Genomic DNA, 23,815 nt, shown 5'->3' on the forward strand with positions numbered 1-23,815 from the left:
CCTTTTCCACAAAGTTTCATTTCATATACTTGGCCAACAGCAATGAAAACCTCTGCCATGTGTGTAGGGCTCCATTCTGCTTGTGCCAGACATGTATGTCAACACTTCTTCCAGTTGACTACTTTCCTTCTGCTCAGACACAGAGTTACTGGTTTACTGTTGAGAAGGAGATTATTTTATGTAGCCATTTGTCAATCTGAAAGGCCTTCTAGTTCCTTGTTTTCCCATATATCTTGATCTTTAAATTTTTTTTTTGGTTTGTTTTTACTTATTTTTAAAACTAAAGTTTAAAATGTTATTGCTAGAACCTTACATCATTAAAGGAAATCTTAAAATCAAAACAAAGAAGTTATAATTCTACTGCCCTATCAAAACTGTCTCATTTTGTCCTATTCCTTTCTCTCTGTATATCTATGTGTAACTTCTACAAAATTGTAATCATACTACACGTGAAATTTAGAATTTTTGTTTTTGACATAAGTAATACATCATTCAAACTTCTAGAAACCATGTGAAGAGTATGGATGACATAGGTGGTGCCACATCACAGGGCTGTGAATGGACTAAGGTCTCACAAACAAGGAAGGAGGGTGGAGGGCCAGAGAAAAAGCTGACTCGGAGGTCAAAAAGGCAGAGCCAACCAGCAGGGTGATGAAATGGCCACAGTTTGTGTGTCTGGAGCAAAGGAGAGGATTGCCTCATCTCCTGGCCCTGCCCAGCCTTTCCTCTGTTTGTCAAAGAAGTTTCTATTTAAACAAAATCAACTATGTAGCTCCACCCCGTTTGTCTAAGATGTTCCCTGTCATCGTGGAAGCTCTGAATATTAGTATTTATTTTATCTTAAGAATTTTTAAAGAACTTGCCTTTAACTTTTTTTTTTTTTTTTTTTTTTGCGGTACGCGGGCCTCTTACTGCTGTGGCCTCTCCCATTGCGGAGTACAGGCTCCGGACGCGCAGGCTCAGCGGCCATGGCTCACGGGCCCAGCCGCTCCGCAGCATGTGGGATCTTCCCGGACCAGGGCACAAACCCGTGTCCCCTGCATAGGCAGGCGGACTCTCAACCACTGCGCCACCAGGGAAGCCCTAACTTGTTTTTTGATCAGCTCTTTTAATAATGCCTAGATCTACCCTGGGCTTATGAAATTATTGCTACCTCTAAGGTAGCTATAGTTGTTGACGTAAGTTTAACAGTCACTGCAAGAACCTGTTTTGTATAATTAATACTTTGTTAATTTATTAGCATTTGTGAGCAATATTCAAAATGGGTTTGAATCCCCTGGACTGTATTTTGGATTTATTAGCACTAGGTTTTATTTTTTTGCCGAAGGCCTAGACTAACAGAATTCATTCCACTGCCTTTTTAGTTTGTGATGGAAATACCTTTAAAGAATTACGAAGTGATAATTTAAGAAAAAAAACTTTATTATGGGAAATTTCAAATGTATATAGAAGTAGAGAGAATGATGTAATGAATCTGCATTTACTTGCCACCCAGCTTCAACAATTGTCAGTGTTTTGCCATAAAATGTTTTTTTTAATAAAGAAACAATATTGAATTTTAGAAAATGAAAGTTCTGTCCTATCCTGTGTAATCCATGAAGAGTGTTTTGTTTATTAACATAAATTGGGATCATATTGTATGTACTGTTTTGTAACCTGTTGGAACTCAAAATATATTGGACATCTTTTCATGTCAATACATGTAGATATAAATTGACCTCATTTCTTTTAACATCTGTGTACTATGACATTGCATGACTATCCCATAAATTATTTAGCCAGTCACTACTGATATACGTGCATTTAGGTTATTTCCAGTTTTTCATTGTTATAAATAATGCTGTAGTACTTTTTCTCTCTGTATTCTTATCTGATGATTTCATTGCAATAAATGTCTTAAAATGTAGTTGCTGGGTCAAAGGTTAAGCACGTTAAAAACCTTGATACCTAGTCCCAGATTGCCCTTTAGAAAGGTTGTACCAGTAATTTATATTCCAAACAGCAGTGTGTGTTGGTACCCATTCTTCCATGTCATCACCAAAACCAGCAAGCCCTCTTCTTTGGGTAGTTTAGAACCATATCCAATAAGGAGGGCAAAATAGCACCTCTAGTTCCCCATATGAAATTTTTATCATAATAATTTCTTGTGTATAACAATGACGTTATATATTGGAAGATTATTACTTTAAATGTAATTTTCACTTTCAAGTGCTAATAACATTCTTCACCAAGTCATGCTGGCAACCAGGATAGCCAGCAGAATATTTTTGTAATGAGTAATTTAAAAAATCCAAGATAACTGCTCTTATTTTTAACCAGCATTGTCTCTAGATTTATATGATTACTTCTAGCTTTGTTTCTTTGCTTGTTTTTATCTGATAATACTAATAACATAAAACTTTAGAGGACAAAACAGCGCTGTAGATACTAAGCTTCAAGCGTCATCCCCAAATTATGACCTTTGGATTTTGATCCTGGTCTGGGTTTTCCAAATGATAAGATTTTTATAAAGAAAAAAAAAATCAACCTTTGAAATATGGAAAAGGAGGTTTAAAAGTTCATTGTTAATGTAAAGGATCATGTAAAAATTTGTGGGCCAAACAGTGCTTCTTACGTGGTGATGTGAGACACTTTTTCTGTATTGTGTGAGATCTAAGGATGAGATTGTGTTCCTCAAATTAACAGCCTCCTTTCATAGTGGTTAGGAATAACGTAATTACATCTGTTTTATAGATTATGAAACTGTGTTTCAGTTTCCTGTAGCTTATCCATACTTAGCCTGTGAGAGGCATAGAACCATAGTCTCATCTTTTAATACTATTTGAATTGTAACATTGTATAAAGGATAAGTATTACTGTTACCATATTGCCTTTTAAGAAGGAGGCTATACTTTTTTTTTAAATAGATCTTTATTGGAGTATAATTGCTTCACAATACTGTGTTAGTTTCTGTTATACAACAAAGTGAATCAGCCATATGCATACATATATCCCCATATCTCCTCCCTCTTGCATCTCCCTCCCACCCTCCCTATCCCACCCGTCTAGGTCATCGCAAAGCACTGAGTTGATCTCCCTGTGCTATGCTGCTGCTTCCCACTAGCTAACTATTTTACATTCGGTAGTGTATATATGTCGATGCTACTCTCACTTTGCCCCAGCTTCCCCCCACCCTGCCCGCCCTGAGTCCACAAGTCCATTCGCTATGTCTATGTCTTTATTCCTGCCCTGAGGAGACTATATTTTGAGTAATTTTAAACCTTTGAAATCTCGAAGGGGGTACCAAACAGAAGCAGGGATCAAGTGTCTTGGGTAGGTGAACAGTGAGGTCTAACAAGGCTAAGTAGAAGGTCAAGTTGAGGTTGTTTGTGAGAAGAGAGTTTAACCATTAACTCAGGTTTTTTGTTCTTTCTTGCAGGAAGCAGTTGGCTATCTTGGCTGATCTAGTGAAAGATTTACCTCTGGAGTTTGACTTCCTCTTTTCTCAGTCTCAGGCAGAAGTGATCTCTGGGAAGCAGGAAGGTATTGGGCCTTGAGGAGTAAAAGCTTGCACTTGGGGTTTGTAGTTTTGGGGTGGAGTTGAATGCATGTTCTCATGTAGCCCAAATGTGGCCTGTATGATGAATTATGTTTCAATTTCTTGAAAAACAGAAAATCTTTTGTCTTCTAGTTGCAGTTCACATAAAGGAAAAGATTCACCTTTTTCAATCTCAGTATTGCCTTTTTCAGTCCTAAAATTCCCGTTTGGTTTTACTCCATTTCTTTGCTGAGACTCTTATCTTTCCATTCATTGGAAGACTGCTCTTATTTCCTGGCTGTATAGCTGCTTTATTTGATAATTCCAACACCTGTGTCATCTCAGGGTCGGCATCTTTTCCCTTGAGATTGGAAAGGTTGAGATTTTCCTAGTTCTTTGTATGACAAGTCTTTTTTTTTTTTTTTTGCGGTACACGGGCCTCTCACTGTTGTGGCCTCTCCCGTTGCGGAGCACAGGCTCCGGACGTGCAGGCTCAGCGGCCATGGCTCACAGGCCCAGCCGCTCCGCGGCATGTGGGATCTTCCCGGACCGGGGCACGAACCCGTGTCCCCTGCATCGGCAGGCGGACTCTCAACCACTGCACCACCAGGGAAGCCCTGACAAGTCATTTTATATTGTATCCTGGATATTTTGAATATTACATTGTTAGACCCTGGGTCTTGTTTCAATCATAAAGAGAATGTTAATTTTTGTCTTAGCAGACTGGTTAGGTTCAAGCCTTAAGTTCTGACCTGGCTTCTGTGGGCTGTGATTCTGCTGATTCATTTTTCAAAGCTTTGGCACGGCTATTTGGATTTGTCCCATGTGTGTGCCAGCCAGTGGCCTGTCTGAACCTGGGCACAGCCCATACAAATGTGTTGACTAGCCAGTATGTCAGTTCTCAAAAGCTTTGATATGTTGTTTAGAGTCAGATCATGCATGTGAGCCCAGGAGTTCCTACACCAGTTTATTCCCCACTCTCCACAGTCTCCCCAATACTTTCTGGTTCCCTGAGGTTCACCTTCATGGTCCTTAGGTCAGAAAGCCAGGGATTTAATTTGCCCACTCTGCCATGCATTTCCCATGACTGCATCTATATCCAAGGCTAAGTGGTAGAGGACAGAGGGAGAAAAAAAGAGCAATAGGGATTTGCCCCAGCTCTTGAGGCTGTAGCTCCTCTGGTCAGAAAGAAGGATTCACATCTCTCAGAGGTTTAGGCATCTACCCAGTCTCTACCTCTGCTGTTGCAGGATTGCCTGGGGTAGGAGAGAACAGAATTTTTTAAAAAGCAAGGAATTTCTTGCCACTCTTTCTGAACCTTTGGAGTCCCCTTTTCTGATCCTTGGACCACAAAGCAAGGTCTTGAAGTTCTTTCTGTCCACATCTGGTGCGTACTTTTGTATTTCAAGCTGATTTTGAGTCCAGGCCAGGAAGTATCTGAGGGGGAAAAATGGGAAACTCACTATGGTTTTGGTGGTCCTTTAAAGTCTGATCTCTGTCCCAGTGTGTCCACTATCATTTACTTTCAGAGTTCTCAGAAAGCTGCTCCAAGTATTCTGTCCAGAGTTTATCCTTGTAGTCAGTGGGGAGACAGGGTGGGTGTGCTTGCCCAGAACTACAACTCCAAGATTTTTATCTTTTAACGTTTATTTTTATACATTAATTCCTATTCATTGTAAGAAATTTAGAAAATGCAAATAATTTTAAAAGGGAAAAACATCACAAGATAAAAGATTTTAAATTCATACACTGAGAGTGTGGAATAAAATACGGTTATCACTTTTTTTCCAAGAAAAGGAGGAAAAGAGCAGCCCTGGGAGAGGTATATACATGCTATAGCAATAGAGAATTAAGCAAGGGCTTTTATATTTCTTACTTAGGGGTTTATGCATGGATTGGAATCAACTTTGTTTTGGGAAGATTCGACCATGAGGATGGTGAGTAGTATTGTCTTCTTATGACAATTCTAAGGGCTGAAGGTTTATGTCATAACCTATCAGTAGCATGTAAGTGCTAATTTTGAGTTTTCTTTCTTTTTTTTTTCAAAACTTAAGATGCTTCATTTCCCAGTCCTAATTTGCTTTCTTTTATTTCTTTTTAACTTTTTGATATGGAAAGTTTCAGGCATTCACAAAAGTAGAGTAATTAATAAAATGAACCTCCATGAACCCATTACCTAGTCTCAACAGTTATTAACAATTTGCCATTGTTTTGTTCCCACACTCTTTCCATACAACACAGGTTTTTTTCCCTACTGGATTTTTTTTTAATATCTTTATTGGAGTATAATTGCTTTACAATGTTGTGTTATTTTCTGCTGTAACCCTACTGGATTTTTAAAAGCAAACACCACACATAATCACTTTGTCTTCATGTACTTCAGTAATACCTCTAATAGGTAAGGAGTTTCAAAACAAACCAACAAAAATATCCACAGTTCCATTTTTATTTGATTTTTTTTTTTAATTGTTTTGCTGCACCATGCCATGCAGCTTGTGGGATCTTAGTTCCCCAACCAGGGATTGAACCTGGGCCCTCAGCAGTGAAAGCGTGGAGTCTTAACCACTGGACAGACAGGGAATTCCCCCTCAGTTCCATTTTTAAACTTAACAAAGTTAACAATTCCTAATATCATGTATTGATAACAACCATCTCATACCCAGGTAGAGAGTTCCCCGATTGTATCAAGAATATTTATTTGTAGTTGTCTTGTTCAGATCAGAATCTGAACATAGATCACAAATTACATTTGATTGATAGGTCTCTTTTAATCTATAACAGTTAACCTTCCCCCCAAACTCTTTTTTCCAAATCATTCAACAAACAACAACAACAACAAAAACCCAACAACCAAAAAACAGCCAAAACGGGGTCACTTGATGGAATGAATTTGCCACATTCTGGCTTTGGTTGACTGAATCTTTGTGGGATCCTTAACATGTTTTTCCTCCCCTTCCCAGCTTTTGTTCTGTAAACTGTAGGTTAGGTATAGAAGCTTGATTAGACTCAGATTCAGTTCTTTTGGCAAGAATAAATCATAGGTGGTGCTGTTTCCTGCTGTATCACATCAGGAGTTTTGTAATATCTGGTTGTCTTACTTTTAGTCATGATAAGACTGAACGGGTGTTCAGGGTTCAGGTATTGTCAGTCTGATCTGATCTGTTATAAAAATTTTCTATCCACTTTTCACCTAATGGTTATAGCAGCCAATTGTGATCATTACTTAGATTTGTTTTCTCATTAGAGGTTGCAGAATGGTGATTTTTCTAATTCTGTTATTCTTTCTGCATTTAACAGTTAGGATTTTTATATAATGAAATTTTCTTCATTAGCCATTTGGTTATCCTGAAATATAGTTCCTACGGGAAAAACAGAAGGAACCCTTGATTCTTTGCTTTTATTTATCAAGTTTTTGAATAATGAGCTGGTGTCCTAGCAACTTCCGAAGGTAACCAGTGAATTTTTTTTTCAGTATCCTTATGAACTTGCGGATTTTAATTTATTTGATGCATTGCAGTCCATCACATCATTATTCTTTTTGGTGCTCAAATTTTACCATCTTTGGCCGGTAGGAGCACATTTAAGTTGGCTCTTGTGCCCTTTAAACATGATCCCGGTAGTCTTTTCTGTTTCCCTGGCATATTGGCATACGATGGTATTCTATGCTCATCTTGTGTTTTTTCTACTCTTAGACCCTAGCATCAGCCATTTTTTTTAAGGAGTCCTTGTTTCTTTTAGTGGAAAATGATGTTTAGAGATTGTGGTCTAGACAACAGCGGTGCTCATTGCTCCTGGATTATCATCGCTTCTAGGCCTTTTCAGTGGACAGAGCTAGGAAATTGTATTTTTTTAAAAAGAAAAATAAATCATGATCTCATAGTGATAGTTCTGATTCATATTTAAGATTATAAGATTATTGTTTAATTTCTTTCATTTTATATTAAAATCAAATCCTTTTTCTCTTATGCTGAATATTTGTTCCTAAAGCTGTTTACATAAACATTTATTTAACTTTATTTCATAATATATGTTTAATTGTTTAAAAATAATAATACCAATAATGTATTACCAGTAAAACTACTGGAATGCAGTTTATTTGTTTCTTTTGTCATTAAGATATATTCTACAAGAGATACATAGTCAAAATACCATGTTTTAAGTCACTTAAAGTAATTCTTTGTATAATATATAGTTGGCACAGTTAGATTAATTTATCTCAGTTTGCTTTCAATTTTTTAAGGGATTTCTGGTTTTTTTTTCCCTTTAAACTTAATTTTGGCTTTCAATTACTAGACCCCTTCTGTTCTCTTATTTATTTCAGAATCAGATGCCGAGGCTCCCCAGGAGTTGGCAACAGGACGCAGAAGGACAGTAGGGATACTGGATATGGGAGGAGCCTCTCTCCAAATTGCTTATGAAGTTCCTACCTCAACTTCTGTCCTTTCTCCACAACAGGTATTTTACCTTTTGGGGGAATTCAGTGGCTAGGAATGCCAGTCTTTGAGAAGGAAGGGCACTATGTTTGGACTTAGACCAAATGGCCTGGGTCCAAATGTTGGTTCAGATCATTGCTAGCTTGTGTTATCTTGGGTTGGTTACCTCTCTGAGCCTCAGTTTCCTCGTGTGTAAAAAGAGAATAATAATAGTATCTACTTCATAAAGTTGTGAGGATGAAATAATACCACGTGTATAAAGCCCTTAGCAAGCTGCCCAGCACGTAATAACGTTTAATACATTTTAGCAATTATAACTATACTATTTATCTGGAAGAGTTGCCTGAGGATTAAACATGATAATATAAATCCTGGAGTACAGTATTTATTACATACTTGTTAATTAAACGTTATTCCCTTTCCTTTACTGATGATTCCATCCTTGTGCTTCTGTTATTCCTTACCTGACTAGAATGTAAAAATGTATTTTGAGGGAGAAGTTTCATCATACAGAGGAAAAAGAAATAAAACATTTTTTAGCACCTAGTATGTGCAAGAAATAAGACATGTTACACTGCCCCCAAAAGCATATAATCTATCAGTGGAGACAGCCTGTGATAACAGGCAGACCATGACAGTGTTGTAATTTGATCTAAACCAGGGTTTCTCATCATTGGCACTATTGGCATTTGGGGCTGAATACGTCTTTGTTGTGGAGGGCTGTTCTGTGCATTATGTGATGTTCAGCAGCATCCCTGGCCTCTATCAGGTGCAGCAACGCCCGTACTTCCCCCAAACTCCCAGTTTTGACAATTAAAAGTGTCTTCAGACATTGCCAGATGCCCCTGGGGGTGCAAAATCACCTCTGGTTGAGAACCTTGGGTCTAAACAGAGAGCCACAGCAATGTGGGGACTGGCAGGGTCAACCCCATTTGCAAAGGCTTGAATAGGAGCCTTCCATGCTGCCTTCGTGGAAAGTAAGGTATTTACCTGGGCCTTGGATGATAGCAGGCTTTTGCATAGTGGAGGTTGAGGGAAGGCCATCTGCATGGAGGTGACAGTATGCACAAAGGCACAGAAAACAGCAAAGAGCCCAGAATGTCCAGGTAATGATGAATAGCCTGTTGCAGTATGGGATTTTCAAGTGTGGTAGTAGGGAAGGCTGGGAAGATAAGATGAAGTTAGATCATAAGGAGTCTTGGGTGCCATGCTAGGGGATTTGGCTTTTTTATCTGTAGACAGTGGGGAACCAGCAAAGGTTTTTGAGTAGGGCAGTCATATGGGCCTAAGTTTCATCATCTGTGAAATAATTAAACTCTGAAGGTCCCCAGCTCTGAATTTTGTGACTATATGTTAATTGTGTGACTGAGTTCCAATCTATTTTTTTTTCTTTTTTTTTTTTAAAGTGAAAGCTTTGCTTATCTGCGGGTGCCTGACTACATCCTCCCCTATGTGACAGAGGATGTCACAAGCCTGCATCTGACATTAATTAATTAATTTATTTTTGCTGTGTTGGGTCTTTGTTTCTGTGCAAGGGCTTTCTCTAGTTGTGGCAAGCGGGGGCCACTCTTTATCGCGGTGCACGGGCCTCTCACTATCGCGGCCTCTCTTGTTGCGGAGCACGGGCTCCAGACGCACAGGCTCAGTAGTTGTGGCTCACGGGCCTAGGTGCTCCGCGGCATGTGGGATCCTCCTAGACCAGGGCTCGAACCCGTGTCCCCTGCATTAGCAGGCAGATTCTCAACCACTGCGCCACCAGGGAAGCCCCCCAATCTATTTTTTAAGAAAATAATTTTGGTGTCAGGAGAAAAAACTGTAGGTTGGGGAACCTTGGGTGAGAAGTGCTAAAGAGCTAAACTAGACAGTGTAAGTGGAAATGGAAGGGAGGGGACAGATTTCAAGGGATATTTTGGAGTAAAAAAACAGTGTAACATGGTGATGTGGGTAGGGCAGGAAGGGATGGCCAGATGCTGAGGGTCCAGCTTAGGTAACTGGAAGGGTGAAGAACCTAGTCACTGAGAGAGAGAGACCACGGGGGAAAGGGCAGGGTTGATGCTAAGCACACAGGTATGGTTTGGGTGAGGGTATCTTTCTGGTCTCTAGCTCTGAAGTCCTATCACCAAGCAGTTCAATTTTGGGTATGTTGAAAATGTGGGTTTGGCATTCAGAAGAGATTGTCTGTGGTGGGGTTGCAGATTTGGGGAACTAGGTTATGAGACTGTTTAGTCTATATTTGTTAGTATGTATTCAACAGGTAAAATGAAGGCATGGTTCTGATACTAAGGAATAAGTGACAGGTGGCATTGAGCCTTAAAGTCTTAAACAAATGGCTTTTTGTGTGTGTGCAGACTTAGAAAGCAACACTGGTATAGAAAGTATATTTGCAAGCAACAAGTTAGATGTGTACATAGCAATATAATGGATCTTTGTGCTTAGTAAAGAAAGGAAAGAAACAAAGAGACATAACACAATAGCACTTTAAACATTTTAAATAATCCTAAATATCTAATTTTTTGTACCGTTCACAAAGTTGTGCAATCACCACTGTCAAATTCCAGAACATTTCATCACCTCAAAAAGAAGCCCCGGGCTTCCCTGGTGGCGCAGTGGTTGAGAGTCCACCTGCCGATGCAGGGGACACGGGTTTGTGCCCCGGTCCGGGAAGATCCCACGTGCCGCGGAGCAGCTGGGCCCGTGAGCCATGGCCGCTGAGCCTGTGCGTCTGGAGCCTGTGCTCCGCAACGGGAGAGGCCACAACAGTGAGAGGCCCGCGTACCGCAAAAAAAAAAAAAAAAAAAAAAAGAAGAAGCCCCATATTCATTAGCAGTTACTCACCATTCCCCTCTCCCCAGCCCTGACAACCATTAATCTTTCTGTCCCTATGGATTTGCCTATGGAACCATAAAATATGTGGCCTTTTATGTCAGGCTTCTTTCATTTAGCAAAAGTTTTCAAGGCTTATCCATGTTGTAGCAGATATCAGTACTTTATTCCCTTTTTGGCTGAATAACATTCCATTGTGTGACCATGACACATTTTGTTTATCCATTCATCAGCTGATGGACATTTAGGTTGTTTCCAGTTTTTGGCTATTATGGATAGCGCTGCTATGAACACTCATGTACACATTTTTGTGTAGACATGTTTTCAGTTTTCTTGAGTATATACCTAGGAGTGGAATTGCTGGGCACAGTAGCATTTTCAGAAATTTAAAATAAATACATTCAAAACAATCCCATTTTGCAACAATACATACAAACAAATACTACATATTAAGCACATTAGAATGATTGCCTGTGGCAAGAGCCAGAATGGCAGTGAGTATGAGGATAAAAGGAAGTAAATAAATAAAATAAAAGTGGGGCTTTGCCATGATAGTGTGCCATGAACTGAGGAATATGACTAATTCAACCTCTGTACCTGAAGTCAAAAAAAAAACAAAAACAGAGGTACAATAAAATTGGACTTTTCTAATCCTCAAATCTGTCACAGGGAATATTAAGGCATCTTAAATAGTTTTAGAAAAAGCCATAGAATAGATCTCATGATGATCTCTCAAATTCCTTAAATTTATTTTTGTCAAAGGATTTTTTTTTTCTTTTTGGGTGAAGTAGAAAAGGATAGCAAAGGGGGACACACCAGGCTTCTGCCTCAAAAAACTAGGGGGACACACCAAGCTTCTGCCTCAAAAAACTGTGTGTCTCCGGATTTTTTTTTTGATTATAAAAATAGTACATTCCCATTTTGGAGAATTGGAAAATCAGAAAAGTACACGCCAGATAATGACATCATCTGTAATGATTCTACCTTCTGTCTAACTACAGAAAGTATTTTAGTCTCTAATTTGTTATTTAGTCTCTGATTTGTTCCTTTTTGTGTAGTCTTGTCATTTTATGTCTTTGTTTAAAATAATGCTGTGAGGATGAAAGAATGCTACAAGACGTTTTAAAGAGTAGTCATAGCAGATGAAATCTAGTGTATTAGCAATGTCACACCTTTCTAGAAGTCAACCAAAAGTAAAGTTCCCTTTACATCGTATTATAGGAAGAAGCTGCGAAGATCTTGCTGGCCGAGTTCAACCTGGGCTGTGATGTGCAACACACTGAACATGTGTATAGGGTTTACGTCACAACCTTTCTTGGATTCGGGGGCAACTTTGCCCGGCAGCGCTATGAAGACCTTGTGATGAATGAAACTCTTAACAAAAACAGGTATGTTTGACATGGGATCTGTGATTCTGAAATAGAATGTTGTCAGGCTGCAGATATTAGGAAAAAATGGTTACATCCTACTAGATAGATACGTCCTTGCTTCCTCCTTTCTGACCACCCCTGCCAATGGGGTAGCATCTTTTAGAGACCCTCTATTAGTAGTCCCACTTGATCTGCTTGAGAGTGCCTTCTAATCTTTGTTATTAAGACTCAAAAATGTACAGTGGCTTATTGTGGTGACTTCTTGCTGTGCCCATCTTCAGACATGGTATCACAGGATAAGTGAGATCAATTAAGTCACCAATTTAAGTTGTGCAGTGCAATGTAGCTACTGGAAGTTCATTCTATCAATACATGGAAGTGTGCAGGACATGTTTTCTGAATTACAGTGGAGTTGCATCTTACGTGGGACTTAAAGTTCCATAGTGTGCATAAAAGATTAAAAGTATCTTAATCAAAATTAGCCTTTAAAATAGTAGTTAAAATTAGCCTTTAAAATACTCTCTTTAAGTCCAGAATAGACATTTTTTCCTCTAGCATTGGACAGACCACTGATTCTTCATTGTGTACCAGATGAAGTATTTAGACCATAATGTACAAATAGTTGTGGGTTTTTTAGCATTTAAAATTATTTTTATCATTATGCACATTAAAGGAAAGCATAATAGCAGAGTTCTTTTCCACCATAAAACTATTTACCCCCATTTGTTTAGCTGGAAACAGTGGCTTGAAGAGCTACTGGTTTATCCCATTTGTAATAATTTCTCTATAGTAGTCAATTGCCTTATATTGGGAGCATGTTAAAGAAAATATTGTCTCATAAGTCTTTTTTGTTTTTCTGAGTCTAAACTCCTAAGAGTTCAAGGTGCTTTGGGAGAATCCTGTTATCTGGATGATTGATGAATGCATTAAAACCAAGCAGTGTGTTTGTATTCTGAAAGTACTCTTAAATCCATACAAATGTTGCTTGGATTATGGAGTTCAGATCACTCCTGCTGACACTATGGCATCTGAAGAACAATTACTATGAAAGTCTCACACCAACTTTAGCCACTGTGCTTCCTCTTCCATTTCCTTCCTTTGTTGTTTTGCTGCTCTTTTATCTCTGTTATCATGTTTTTTGCTACCTCGGAAGAGGCTGCATCATCTTCTTCTCATGCATTGGTATTTTTTTTTTACCATGTATCTAAGTTACCTAGTTCAGAAGATTGATTACTCATCTTGTGTATCTACTAATCTATAGAGAAACCTGTGCTTCCTGGGATGTTAAAACTTAATGTTTCTCTCTTTTTAATAATTTTCTGAGTTTTCCTTATAGGTGGTGTCATATCTTTAAAGTAGGTTCCACTTCTTCCAAAGCATTTTGTTGTGTTGCCGCATTCCCATTCCCTCCTTCAGTCTCTCCACTTGTGGGTGCATCTTCATCCCAGGAAGTCCACTCTTCAACATTTGTCTTAGGAACTGATGAGTAATTAACTGTAGTTGACCAAGTTATTTGGTCTCTACTTAATTTCCATCTTTGGCCAGATCTGCATATTAATCTCTTTAGGAATGAGAATACTGTTGCTAGACAAGTACAGACTTTAATTAATCAGAGCTGTGTGATGGCCATGGTGGGAATCAAAACCTGCCCCTCCCTTCCCCCTCAGAGCTGGGCATGTACTCGGTCACTTTTGCCACCCATCGCCACTGCACCACTGCCATGGTCCCTGCCTCAGGACACTCCTCAGCCCTTCCCACTTCACCTCCTCCCAGTTGTTTTTTTAAACGTTAGAATTGCGCTCAGAATGGTGAGATCTTTTCACTTTTAAGAGGCAAATGGGAATGAAGACCAGAGGGAGAACAGCAGATTCACATCTCCAATTTCACTATACATTGGGAAATATACATGTTGACTAAAAGGTTGAACAAAATCACTGCCATATTTCTTTCTTTTTCTAAATTGAATTGGCATAATTTAAATGTTCACGTGACACAACTACGTGGTAACACTCCATCCTTGTTTTTAGGGGTGTCATGTATAAAGATAACAAGATATCTGGGAAGCATCTTAGAGGAGGCTGAGTACAGTAGTGATGTGTTTTGTTTGTTTTTGTCATTGTGACAGGTTGCTGGGCCAGAAGACAGGTCTGAGTCCTGACAATCCATTTCTCGATCCCTGCCTGCCTGTGGGACTCACAGATGTGGTGGAAAGGAACAGCCAGGTCCTTCATGTCCGAGGAAGAGGGGACTGGGTGGCTTGTGGGGCCATGCTGAGCCCCCTGTTGGCTCGCTCCAGCACCAGCCAGGCCTCACTGAATGGCATCTACCAGTCACCCATTGACTTCAACAACAGCGAGTTCTACGGTTTCTCCGAGTTCTTTTACTGTACAGAGGATGTGTTACGCATCGGTGGCCGCTACCACGGGCCAACGTTTGCCAAGGCTGCTCAGGTAAATTGTTAATAATAAAGTGACTCATCCTGGCAGCAGCCATTTATTGTACGCCTGACTTTGTACCAGATGCCGTGCGAAGGGCTTTGCATGCATGATCTCACTGGATTCTTGGCAGGAGCCCTGTGAGCCCTCATTTTACAGATGAGGAGGTGGACTTTGAGAAGTTAAGGAACCTGCTGTGCTATACTGCCTTCTAATTAATTAAGCTTAGGTTTCCACGGGTGTCCTATTACCCAAATTATCACCCAGGTCTAATATTGTCATGGTGGTTAATGGTTTTTCCTCCAGCTTTCCAATAGTCTTAATTAATGTTTGTGGACAAAAGTGTCATCTCCAGGTATTTTTCCCTTACTGGTTGTTCCCAGGTGTAATGTGCTTTTGGAGATGATGTCACACAGGTGGGCAAGTCCACTTTCATTTTCTTACCTTGAGTTTTAAGGATGGTATAAGGTCACTTAGAATATTAAAAAGATGTTGCAAAAAGCACTGATAGTGCATTTAAATTGCAGAAGAAGTAAACATGCACTTAGAGCACATTTAGGACTTAAGCATCTTATAGGTTTAAAACATTAGTTATTTGGACAGGTAAAAGTTTAGCTAGCTTTCTACAGTGTCTGCTTTAATTTGGATTCATCTCTTTTTAATTTTTGTATATCTGTCTCTTTTTTTTTTTTTTTTTTTTTTTTTGCGGTACGCGGGCCTCTTTCTGCTGTGGCCTCTCCCGTTGCGGAGCACGGGCTCCGGATGCACAGGCTCAGCGGCCATGGCTCACGGGCCCAGCCGCTCCGCGGCTTGTGGGATCCTCCTGGACCGGGGCACGAACCTGTGTCCCCTGCATCAGCAGGCGGACTCTCAACCACTGCGCCACCAGGGAAGCCCTATCTGTCTCTTTTATCAGAAAAATTTATGGGGAGATCTGTCCTCTCTTATATTTTTTATTCTTTCCCTTCTGCTTTCTTAGAATTCTCTAAGGTTCGCTTGGTATAAGGCTTCCAAAAGGAATAATATCTGCAGTGTTTGTACTATTCTGTTCTCTAAAGGCAGTCCCTAAGAAATATTGAGGAAAACCTGGTTTGTATTTGCCCTTGCCTCTAGGAATACCCTCATATTCCCTTTCCTTTCCAGCGTCCCCTAAGCGTCCATAGCCTGAATCTTTCTCTCATTTTAAAACTTCCTCAAATCCTATTCCCTTGAACATCAAAGGGCTCAGGTTATTACTTGCCCAAACTGCTAGTGGCTTAATATGTTTTCTTTCCTAGGTAAAAGATGATTTCGTTTGCCCTTTATTTTTTTAACTTTGACTCAACTGTTATCGTCCCAGTGACACCTTCCTTGGCCATCCTATACAAAATTGCAGCCCTCCCCAATATTACCTATTTCCCTTTCCTGCTTTATTTTTCCCATGAGCACTTACATCATCTAACCCACTCTGTGTATTTATGTGTACATGTATGTATGTATGCATGTATATTTGGTTATTGTCTGTCCCCCACCACTAGAAAGTAAGCTTCGTAAGGAACGAAATTTTTGTCTGTTTTGTTCACTGCTGGATCCCCCTGGCACCTAGAATAGCACCTGGCATATAGTAGACATGCAGGAAATGTTAGTTCACTGAACAAACCAAAAGGAATGATTCCTTTGGTGAGAATTACAACACAGAGGCAGGCCAGTGATAGATCTTTTTTGTTTTTAATATAAATTTATTTTATTTATTTTATTTTTGGCTGCATTGGGTCTTCATTGCTGCAAGCGGGCTTTCTCTAGTTGCGGTGAGCGGGGGCTACTCTTCGTTGCGGTGCGCGGGCTTCTCATTGCGGTGGCTTCTCTTGTTGCAGAGCACAGGCTCTAGGCGCGCAGGCTTCAGTAGTTGTGGCACACGGGCTCAGTAGTTGTGGCTCACGGGCTCTAGAGCGCAGGCTCAGTAGTTGTGGTGCACGGGCTTAGTTGCTCCGCGGCATGTGGGATCTTCCCGGACCAAGGCTTGAACCTGTGTTCCCTGCATTGGCAGGCGGAGTCTTAACCACTGTGCCACCAGGGAAGTCCCAGTGATAGATCTTTGACCATTTTCTGTTCCATCTGTTTGACCTACTCATGTCAGTCCTACATAGGATAGAATGAAGCTCTGTTTGGCTTTTGATGTTGCTACTCCTGGTCCTAACCTTACCCATATCTGAAGCCTAAGAGGCTCAGGAGCCATGTCAGGCAGGCTTCGTAGTGAACGTGGAGGTAATAGGAATAAAAAGGACTATTCCCAGGTAACTCAAGTCACTCAGTGGCCTGAGTTCAGGGACTTGCCTTGCCTAGGACCTGGCACTGTGTTTGGTGAATGAATATGCCATTTCTGTTTTCCTTTGTCAACTAGTATCCCACAAGTAACTTTAGAAATGGAACAGCTATGACTGTGGCGGATTTACAGTTTGCCTCCCATTTCATGTTGCACCATTTCTCTGTGGTTGTTCCAGGATTACTGTGGCATGGCTTGGTCAGTACTCACTCAGAGATTCAAGAATGGCCTCTTTTCATCACATGCAGATGAGCATCGACTCAAGTAAGTAACTTCCTTTTCTCCCTTAGATGTGGCTTTAAAATGTATGAACAGGACTTCCTTGGTGGTGCAGTGGTTAAGAATCCGCCTGCCAATGCAGGGGACGTGGGTTCAAGCCCTGGTCCGGAAAGATCCCACATGCCACGGAGCAACTAAGCCCGTGCACCACAACTACTGAGCCTGCGCCCTAGAGCCTGCGAGCCACAACTACTGAGCCCGTGCACCACAACTACTGAAGCCCACGCACCCTAGAGCCTGCGTGCCACAGCTACTGAGCCCACATGCTGCAACTATTGAAGCCCATGCACTCTAGGACCCGCATGTCACAACTATTGAGCCCCCGTGCTACAGCTACTGAAGCCTATGTGCCTAGAGCCCGTGCTCCACAACAAGAAAAGCCACCACAATGAGAAGCCCAAGCACCGTGACAAAGAGTAGACCCCGCTCGCCGCAACTAGAGAAAGGCTGTGCGCAGCAATGAAGATGCAACACAGCCAAAAAAATTAAATTAAATTAAATTTTTTTAAAAAGTGTATGAACAATGAATGAAAGAGAGCGAGTGATAGTACAGATTGGATTTTATGTTGAAGGAGAATTTGGTTATTTCAGATTTTGCTTTTCTGAAGCGTAGAGGCCAAAATAGTGAGCTTATTTTAGTGAAGCCAAGGGAAACTGGTGGTTACCAAAAAGTGTTCTCTCCAAGTGGTTTTAAATCAAAAGTGGTGGTCTTTTTATTTTTAAATTTTTATTAAAATATCAAACATGCAGAAAAGTAGAAAGAACAGTAACAGAAACCCACGTGTAACTGTCACCCAGCTTCAACACATATCAATATTTTGCCAGTTTGGTTCATCAGTCCTCCCATTTTGTAAATGTTTTAGTTAAAAAAAATTTAAACATAAACAAATATAGAACAGTTTAATGAACTCCTGAATATCTGTCACCCAGCTTCTCTCCTAATAGCTGTCAGCTTCCAGCCCTCTTGTTTCATCTGTTTTCCCACCCCACAATTCAGTCATTTTGAAGCAAATCCAAAACATCATATTTGTAGATATTTCAGCATTCTCCCTGAAGATAAGAGCTGTTAGAAAAAAAAGAAAGAAAAAGAAAAGGAAAACGTACTCACAATAGTGTTGTTACATTGCATAGAGGTGTTCTTCCCTTTTGTGGTAAACGTTAACATAAAGGAGGCTCAGATTTGGCTCCACCTAGAGGTGAGGAAGGTGAAACGGGGAAAGAGAGGTCTTTTTGACATCTAGTGGGAATATGCAGAAAGCATTTCAATTCTTTTTTTTTTCTTTTTCTTCTTTTTTTAAAAAAAATTTATTTTTATTTTTGGCTGCATTGGGTCTTCGTTGCTGCGTGCGGGCTCTCTCTAGTTGCGGCGAGCGGGGGCTACTCTTCGTTGCGGTGCGCAGGCTTCTCATTGCGGTGGCTTCCCTTATTGTGGAGCACAGGCACTAGGCGTGCGGGCTTCAGTAGTTGTGGCACACAGGCTCAGTAATTGTGGCTTGCAGGCTCTAGAGCACAGGCTCAGTAGTTGTGGCGCACAGGCTTAGCTGCTCCGCAGCATGTGGGATCTTCCCGGACCAGGGCTCAAACCCACGTCCTCTGCGTTGGCAGGCGAATTCTTAACCACTGTACCACCAGGGAAGTCCCTCTTTTCCTTCTTTAAAAAAAATTAATTATTTTTTGTCACACAGATATCAGTGTTTTAAGTCAGCTTGGATGTACCAAGTTCTTCATGAAGGATTCCACTTTCCCTATGACTACCCAAATCTGCAGACAGCCCAACTGGTCTATGACCGAGAGGTTCAGTGGACACTGGGAGCCATTTTGTATAAAACACGCTTCTTACCACTCAGGTAAAGTGGACTGACCAAGCTGGCATCTTGAGCTCAGAGGATGTTAGTTGGTGCCTCAAAATAGGTTTCTTAAGTAAACTCCCCCTCAAAAAAACAAAAAAAACCCCACCCAAACCCCCCTTATTACTGCCACGTGAAACTACTATTACTTACCAGGCATGTTGAAACAAAGAAGTCTGAGAATTATTGGTCTGGAGTATGTTCTTCTTTGCAATTTCAGGAATTCAGTGGTTTTTTTTTGGCCGTGCCATGTGGCTTGTGAGATCTTAGTTCCCTGACCAGGGATTGAACCCACGGCCTCGGCAGTGAAACCGCCAAGTCCTAACCACTGGACCGCCAGGGAGTTCCCAGGAATTCAGTTTTGTTTATCTACAACAAATCAATCTTTAGAATTGAGCTCTTACTAACAACTTCTAAGATACTGACTGATGAACTAAAGTTACTCTGGAACTATCTCTATCTGACTAGAGGACTGGGATATGTTGTTCCTATACAGCAATCTTTCCTAATGGGTAGAGTCACTCTAGAGATCATGTCATTGACTTGGAAGGCTTTTTGGTGGGCCAGAATTAGAACAAAGGACCTGAGATGCTTTTAGGGGATGTCTTGCTCTTATGTACCATAAGATATTTGGGATAATTTTTAGGTGCTCTCTCCTCTGGACTATTTTAAATAAACTAAGATGAACTCTTAATCTTTGGTGCCTGTTTCTTTAAACTCAGTATAGAAGCCAGGCGGGTGAGAGAAGTGGGGAACTGGAGAGTATGTGCCCCAAACAAAAGGCTGATTACGTCATGCAGAAGTGCTGTCCCAGCATCTGCCAGCTCTCCTTTGTCGAGAAGCCAGAAATCCATATTTTATCTGTGGTCTTTCTGTTTGGAGATTCACATTTTTAAAAAACACTGCAGGTCAAACAGAATGAAAATGGATCTGGTATCTGGACCATGAGAGAAGGGCTTCTGTTCTAGACAGATCACTGCACTTAGGTTTACATGTCTATTTTTTCTTCGGTTTACAATACGCTTGATTAAGTGACAGCTTTCTCTAGATAAATCCTTTTTTTTTTTTTTTTAAGATTTAGATATGCTCTGATTTCTTGATTAGATTCAGTGGCCGCCCTACTCATTCGCACCATATTTACAAACTGTGTAGGCCAGGGTGGTATGGGGTCACTGCTAAGACTTATTTGACAGATGACCGGTCTTGTCTTGCTGTTCATTTCTTTGGCTTCTAATTTTGCCTCCAGATTCTAGAGCGGGTAGGCCTGTGAGGCTGCCTCTAGGCCGGGGAAAGGAAGGTACAGAAGGAATCACACACACCAGCTCTGGGCCTGGGGACATGCTTCAGCTTTGCTTGCTCTGTGGAGCTGGTATTATAGCATGTTTACATGGATGGAGTAAATGGGTAAAACCTCTGGGCCTTTTAAATTGGCATAAATATTTCTCTCCTAAACTAACATTTCTTTCCACCTTCTTCCTTAGGGAGCTACGGCAGGAAGGTGCCCGACAAGCCCATGGTAGCTGGTTCCGTCTCTCCTTTGTGTACAACCACTATCTTTTCTTTGCCTGTATCCTGGTGGTGCTACTGGCCATCATCCTGTACCTTCTGCGGCTACGCCGAATTCACCACCGACAAAGTCGAGCCTCAACCCCATTGGACTTACTGTGGATCGAGGAGGTGGTGCCCATGATTGGGGTACAGGTTGGGCCATGAGGCTGGACAGGTTCTAGGGGAACTCAAGTATTCAGAATTGCTGCCCATTGAATTCCACCACTTTCTGGTACTGGCCTCAGATGCTGCTTTGCCTGACTTTGTGGATATTTGGCCTTGAAATTTCTACTTTAATACCTACTTTAATTCATTCTCAATATCCAGGTCCTCTTCTCTGAGAGAAGCTGTAATTTAGTCTGTGAAGAACTAAATGAGAGATTGGTGCTAACAAAGGGAACCAACTTTAGTCCAATTGAAGCATGCTTCTACTCCTTTATCTGAGTGATTTGGTGTGCTCCTGGGATCTAGACGTTTCTCCCCTTGCTTAAAGCTTGAAGTTTGGCATTGGGCACACTGGAAGTCTGGTTGAAACCAAACTTGGAGCATCTGATTCAAAGCCGAAGACATTCTAGCAAGTGCAGCAGCCCCTTCTTTCTCTGTAACAGAGATATCACTTATGTGGAGATCCACAGCCTTTAATAGGGATCCAAGATCTTTGCAGTTCAGCGGAACAAATAAGAATTTCCAGGCAACCAAAATAACACAGCTTCTTTGCTTACTCCACAAAGAAGCCATTGTGAGTGTGGTCCAAGATCCCCGACATACTGTTGCTGATGTTAGTTCGTGATTTTAAAAGGTTAGAACCCTTTCTAAATGAATGGTCCATTGACGATTTTAACAGTGTGTTATCTGATGCCTGGTAAGACCAGGATAGAAAATTTTTCCATGTCTATGTGCCTCACAGGCTGTTTGGGCATTAATTTTTCTTTTTGAACCTTAAGTGTGCTTGTAGGGTTGGAGAGACTGTGATGGGAATTGGAGGCCTAGATTTTTCTGGTTTCAGGTCACTGTCCTCTAGGCCTATTTTTATGAGTCCTTATGTGGGAAGATTCAAAAAAAAAGAGTTCCTTTATTTCACTGCTAAGATCAATATGCAGTTTGGGAAGGGATGCATTTGGATTGTTTTTAAAGAAGGAAAGAACAGTATCAGGAGAGTGGACAAAGGCAATAAATCCAAGCTCTTATTTATTAATGTTTTTCTGAGAAACAGACGTTCTCTCAGTTTGACTCTTGGAATATTTGAAAAGAAGCAAATCCCAAACTTTGGAATAAACAGATAAATCTGTTAATAATCTACCTGGCAACTTTCAGAATCTTTTTTAAGAGATTTCTCAGTCATAAACAGCATTTCCATTAATGGGGAGAGAGGAAAAGCCATAGTAATTACATTTTTATCTCCTACCCTTCAGGAGCTTTGCTTTTTCTATGCATTTAGCCTTCAAATTGCACAAGGATTTCTTTTTCATCCCCGTGGAACCTTCTTTATACGTTAATAACCATTCCTCTATGTAGCCTTAAATGTCCTGCCCAAGAATATGCTCCCAGAGTTAAAACAGTTTTCTTTTTTGTCAGCTTTGAGTTCTAGGATTACATGAGTAGGGGAAAGGTCCTTGACTTTAAAGGGAAAAGAAAGTGGAATTCTTAAAAAATAAATTCCATACTGGGAGCAGAAAGGAATTAAGCGCTTCATAAAACCAAGAAAAATAAATCCAAATCCTCCTAGAACTATACTGGGTTGAAAATAAGTATACTGACTCTTGGTTGGTAGGTGAAAAGATCATGAGTCTTGAATTGTTTTCAAATTAGATAAAAATGGTTCCAGCAAAGAGTCTTACAGGTTCCTTTGGAAGTACTTTTTACTTTTCATTAGGGCTTATGTCACAGCTTCCTTTAATCTTTAAGATTTCTAAATTGCCTTGGTTTTCTTTGACTTCTTATCTTTGTACTGTGAGTGACCCCTTGCCTTATGAATGCTGCTTATAAATAATGTCATAATATATTTTGCTAGCCATTGCCTACTCAGGTAACTCTTTTCCCCTCACCTTGGTTTCCAAATACTATTTTTGGTTTTCTTGTGTGATCTAGTCAAAGATCTCAAAAGCTGCCTAGTTGGCTAACAGTGATCACATCTGTATGCTCAGAATGAAACTGAAGCATGGAGGAGGTGGTGATTAGTCCAATCTAATGAGCTCAAAAGTTATTCTTCATCCTGGCTATGATAATAGCTACCATTTGCAAAGCACTTATTGTGTACCAGACACATCTTTAAGAATTTTATGTATATTATTTGCTCATCATGATAACCTTTCAGATTATTATGTTCTTTTTATAGTTGAGAAACTCAGGATATCTGTTTATCATTTTTTCCATATAAATGTATTTCTTAATTTATTTTAATTAGTCTTTGATTTTTTTTTTTTTTTTTTTTTGCGGTACGCGGGCCTCTCACTGTTGTGGCCTCTCCCATTGCGGAGCACAGGCTACAGACGCGCAGGCTCAGCGGCCATGGCTCACGGGCCCAGCGGCTCCGCGGCATGTGGGATCTTCCCGGACCGGGGCACGAACCCGTGTCCCCTGCATCGGCAGGCGGACTCTCAACCACTGCGCCACCAGGGAAGCCCTGAATTTTTTTAGTGTTATATCCTTTTATTATTTTAATATTATAGGATCTAGGCTTGTCTACTGCAGTGAGTAAGGCATCTTAGAGTTCCATGGTATAAAAATAAGAAGGACGAATTTTTGTCATACCCCTCAGAAAAACTGAGTATTTGCTCCTGGTTCTGGTTCCTGAGCTTCGTCCATTGCTCCCAATTAAAAATTTTAAATCAAATCTCATTAGCTAGAAACAGAAGCCATTTATCCCTTGCTGAGTGCCAGTTATATATATTACTTTCTCAAAATGAAATATTCTTACTTATAGAATCAGACAGTCTATCTTCCCTTTAACCCTGTTTTTGCCCTCAGTTTTAAAAGATTTTTAAAGACTTCTATTTGCATTTCTGCATTTTGAGCGGTTCTCATGTGAAAATAATTATGATTTCATAAAATTCACATTCCACTGGCTCCTTTGAATCTTACCAAGCAGTCTTCCTTATAACAGCAGCAGTGAACCTGAACTGTTTCAGTGCTTTAATTACTGAGATAGGTCACAAATGTCAAAGTCGAGCCAGTGGCTTACAGGAGTGAGGCTTTATTATTTTTTATGTTGGCACATCCCATCACTTTTCTCTGAATTCTTATCATGAGAACATAATAAAA

General features: G+C 40.4%; 1 protein-coding gene and 1 pseudogene across 1 annotated transcript in view; one reads left to right on the forward strand and one right to left on the reverse strand.

Annotated features, from left to right (window-relative positions):
- The window catches only part of ENTPD7 (ectonucleoside triphosphate diphosphohydrolase 7), a 37,866-nt gene extending 14,968 nt beyond the window's left edge, over positions 1 to 22,898 (forward strand). The window contains exons 6-13 of the mRNA XM_060126624.1: positions 3,419 to 3,522; positions 5,398 to 5,454; positions 7,839 to 7,972; positions 11,995 to 12,161; positions 14,269 to 14,593; positions 17,059 to 17,144; positions 18,845 to 19,006; positions 20,488 to 22,898. Coding sequence (XP_059982607.1) covers positions 3,419 to 3,522; positions 5,398 to 5,454; positions 7,839 to 7,972; positions 11,995 to 12,161; positions 14,269 to 14,593; positions 17,059 to 17,144; positions 18,845 to 19,006; positions 20,488 to 20,719 — 1,267 coding nt within the window. The 3' untranslated portion in view covers positions 20,720 to 22,898. The remainder of the gene's footprint in view (positions 1 to 3,418; positions 3,523 to 5,397; positions 5,455 to 7,838; positions 7,973 to 11,994; positions 12,162 to 14,268; positions 14,594 to 17,058; positions 17,145 to 18,844; positions 19,007 to 20,487) is intronic.
- LOC132507332 (receptor-binding cancer antigen expressed on SiSo cells-like) lies at positions 13,208 to 13,791 on the reverse strand (annotated as a pseudogene).
- Positions 22,899 to 23,815: the final 917 nt, after the last annotated feature.

The sequence above is a fragment of the Lagenorhynchus albirostris genome, chromosome 16, assembly GCF_949774975.1.
Source record: "Lagenorhynchus albirostris chromosome 16, mLagAlb1.1, whole genome shotgun sequence".
NCBI classification, from domain to species: Eukaryota; Metazoa; Chordata; class Mammalia; order Artiodactyla; family Delphinidae; genus Lagenorhynchus; species Lagenorhynchus albirostris.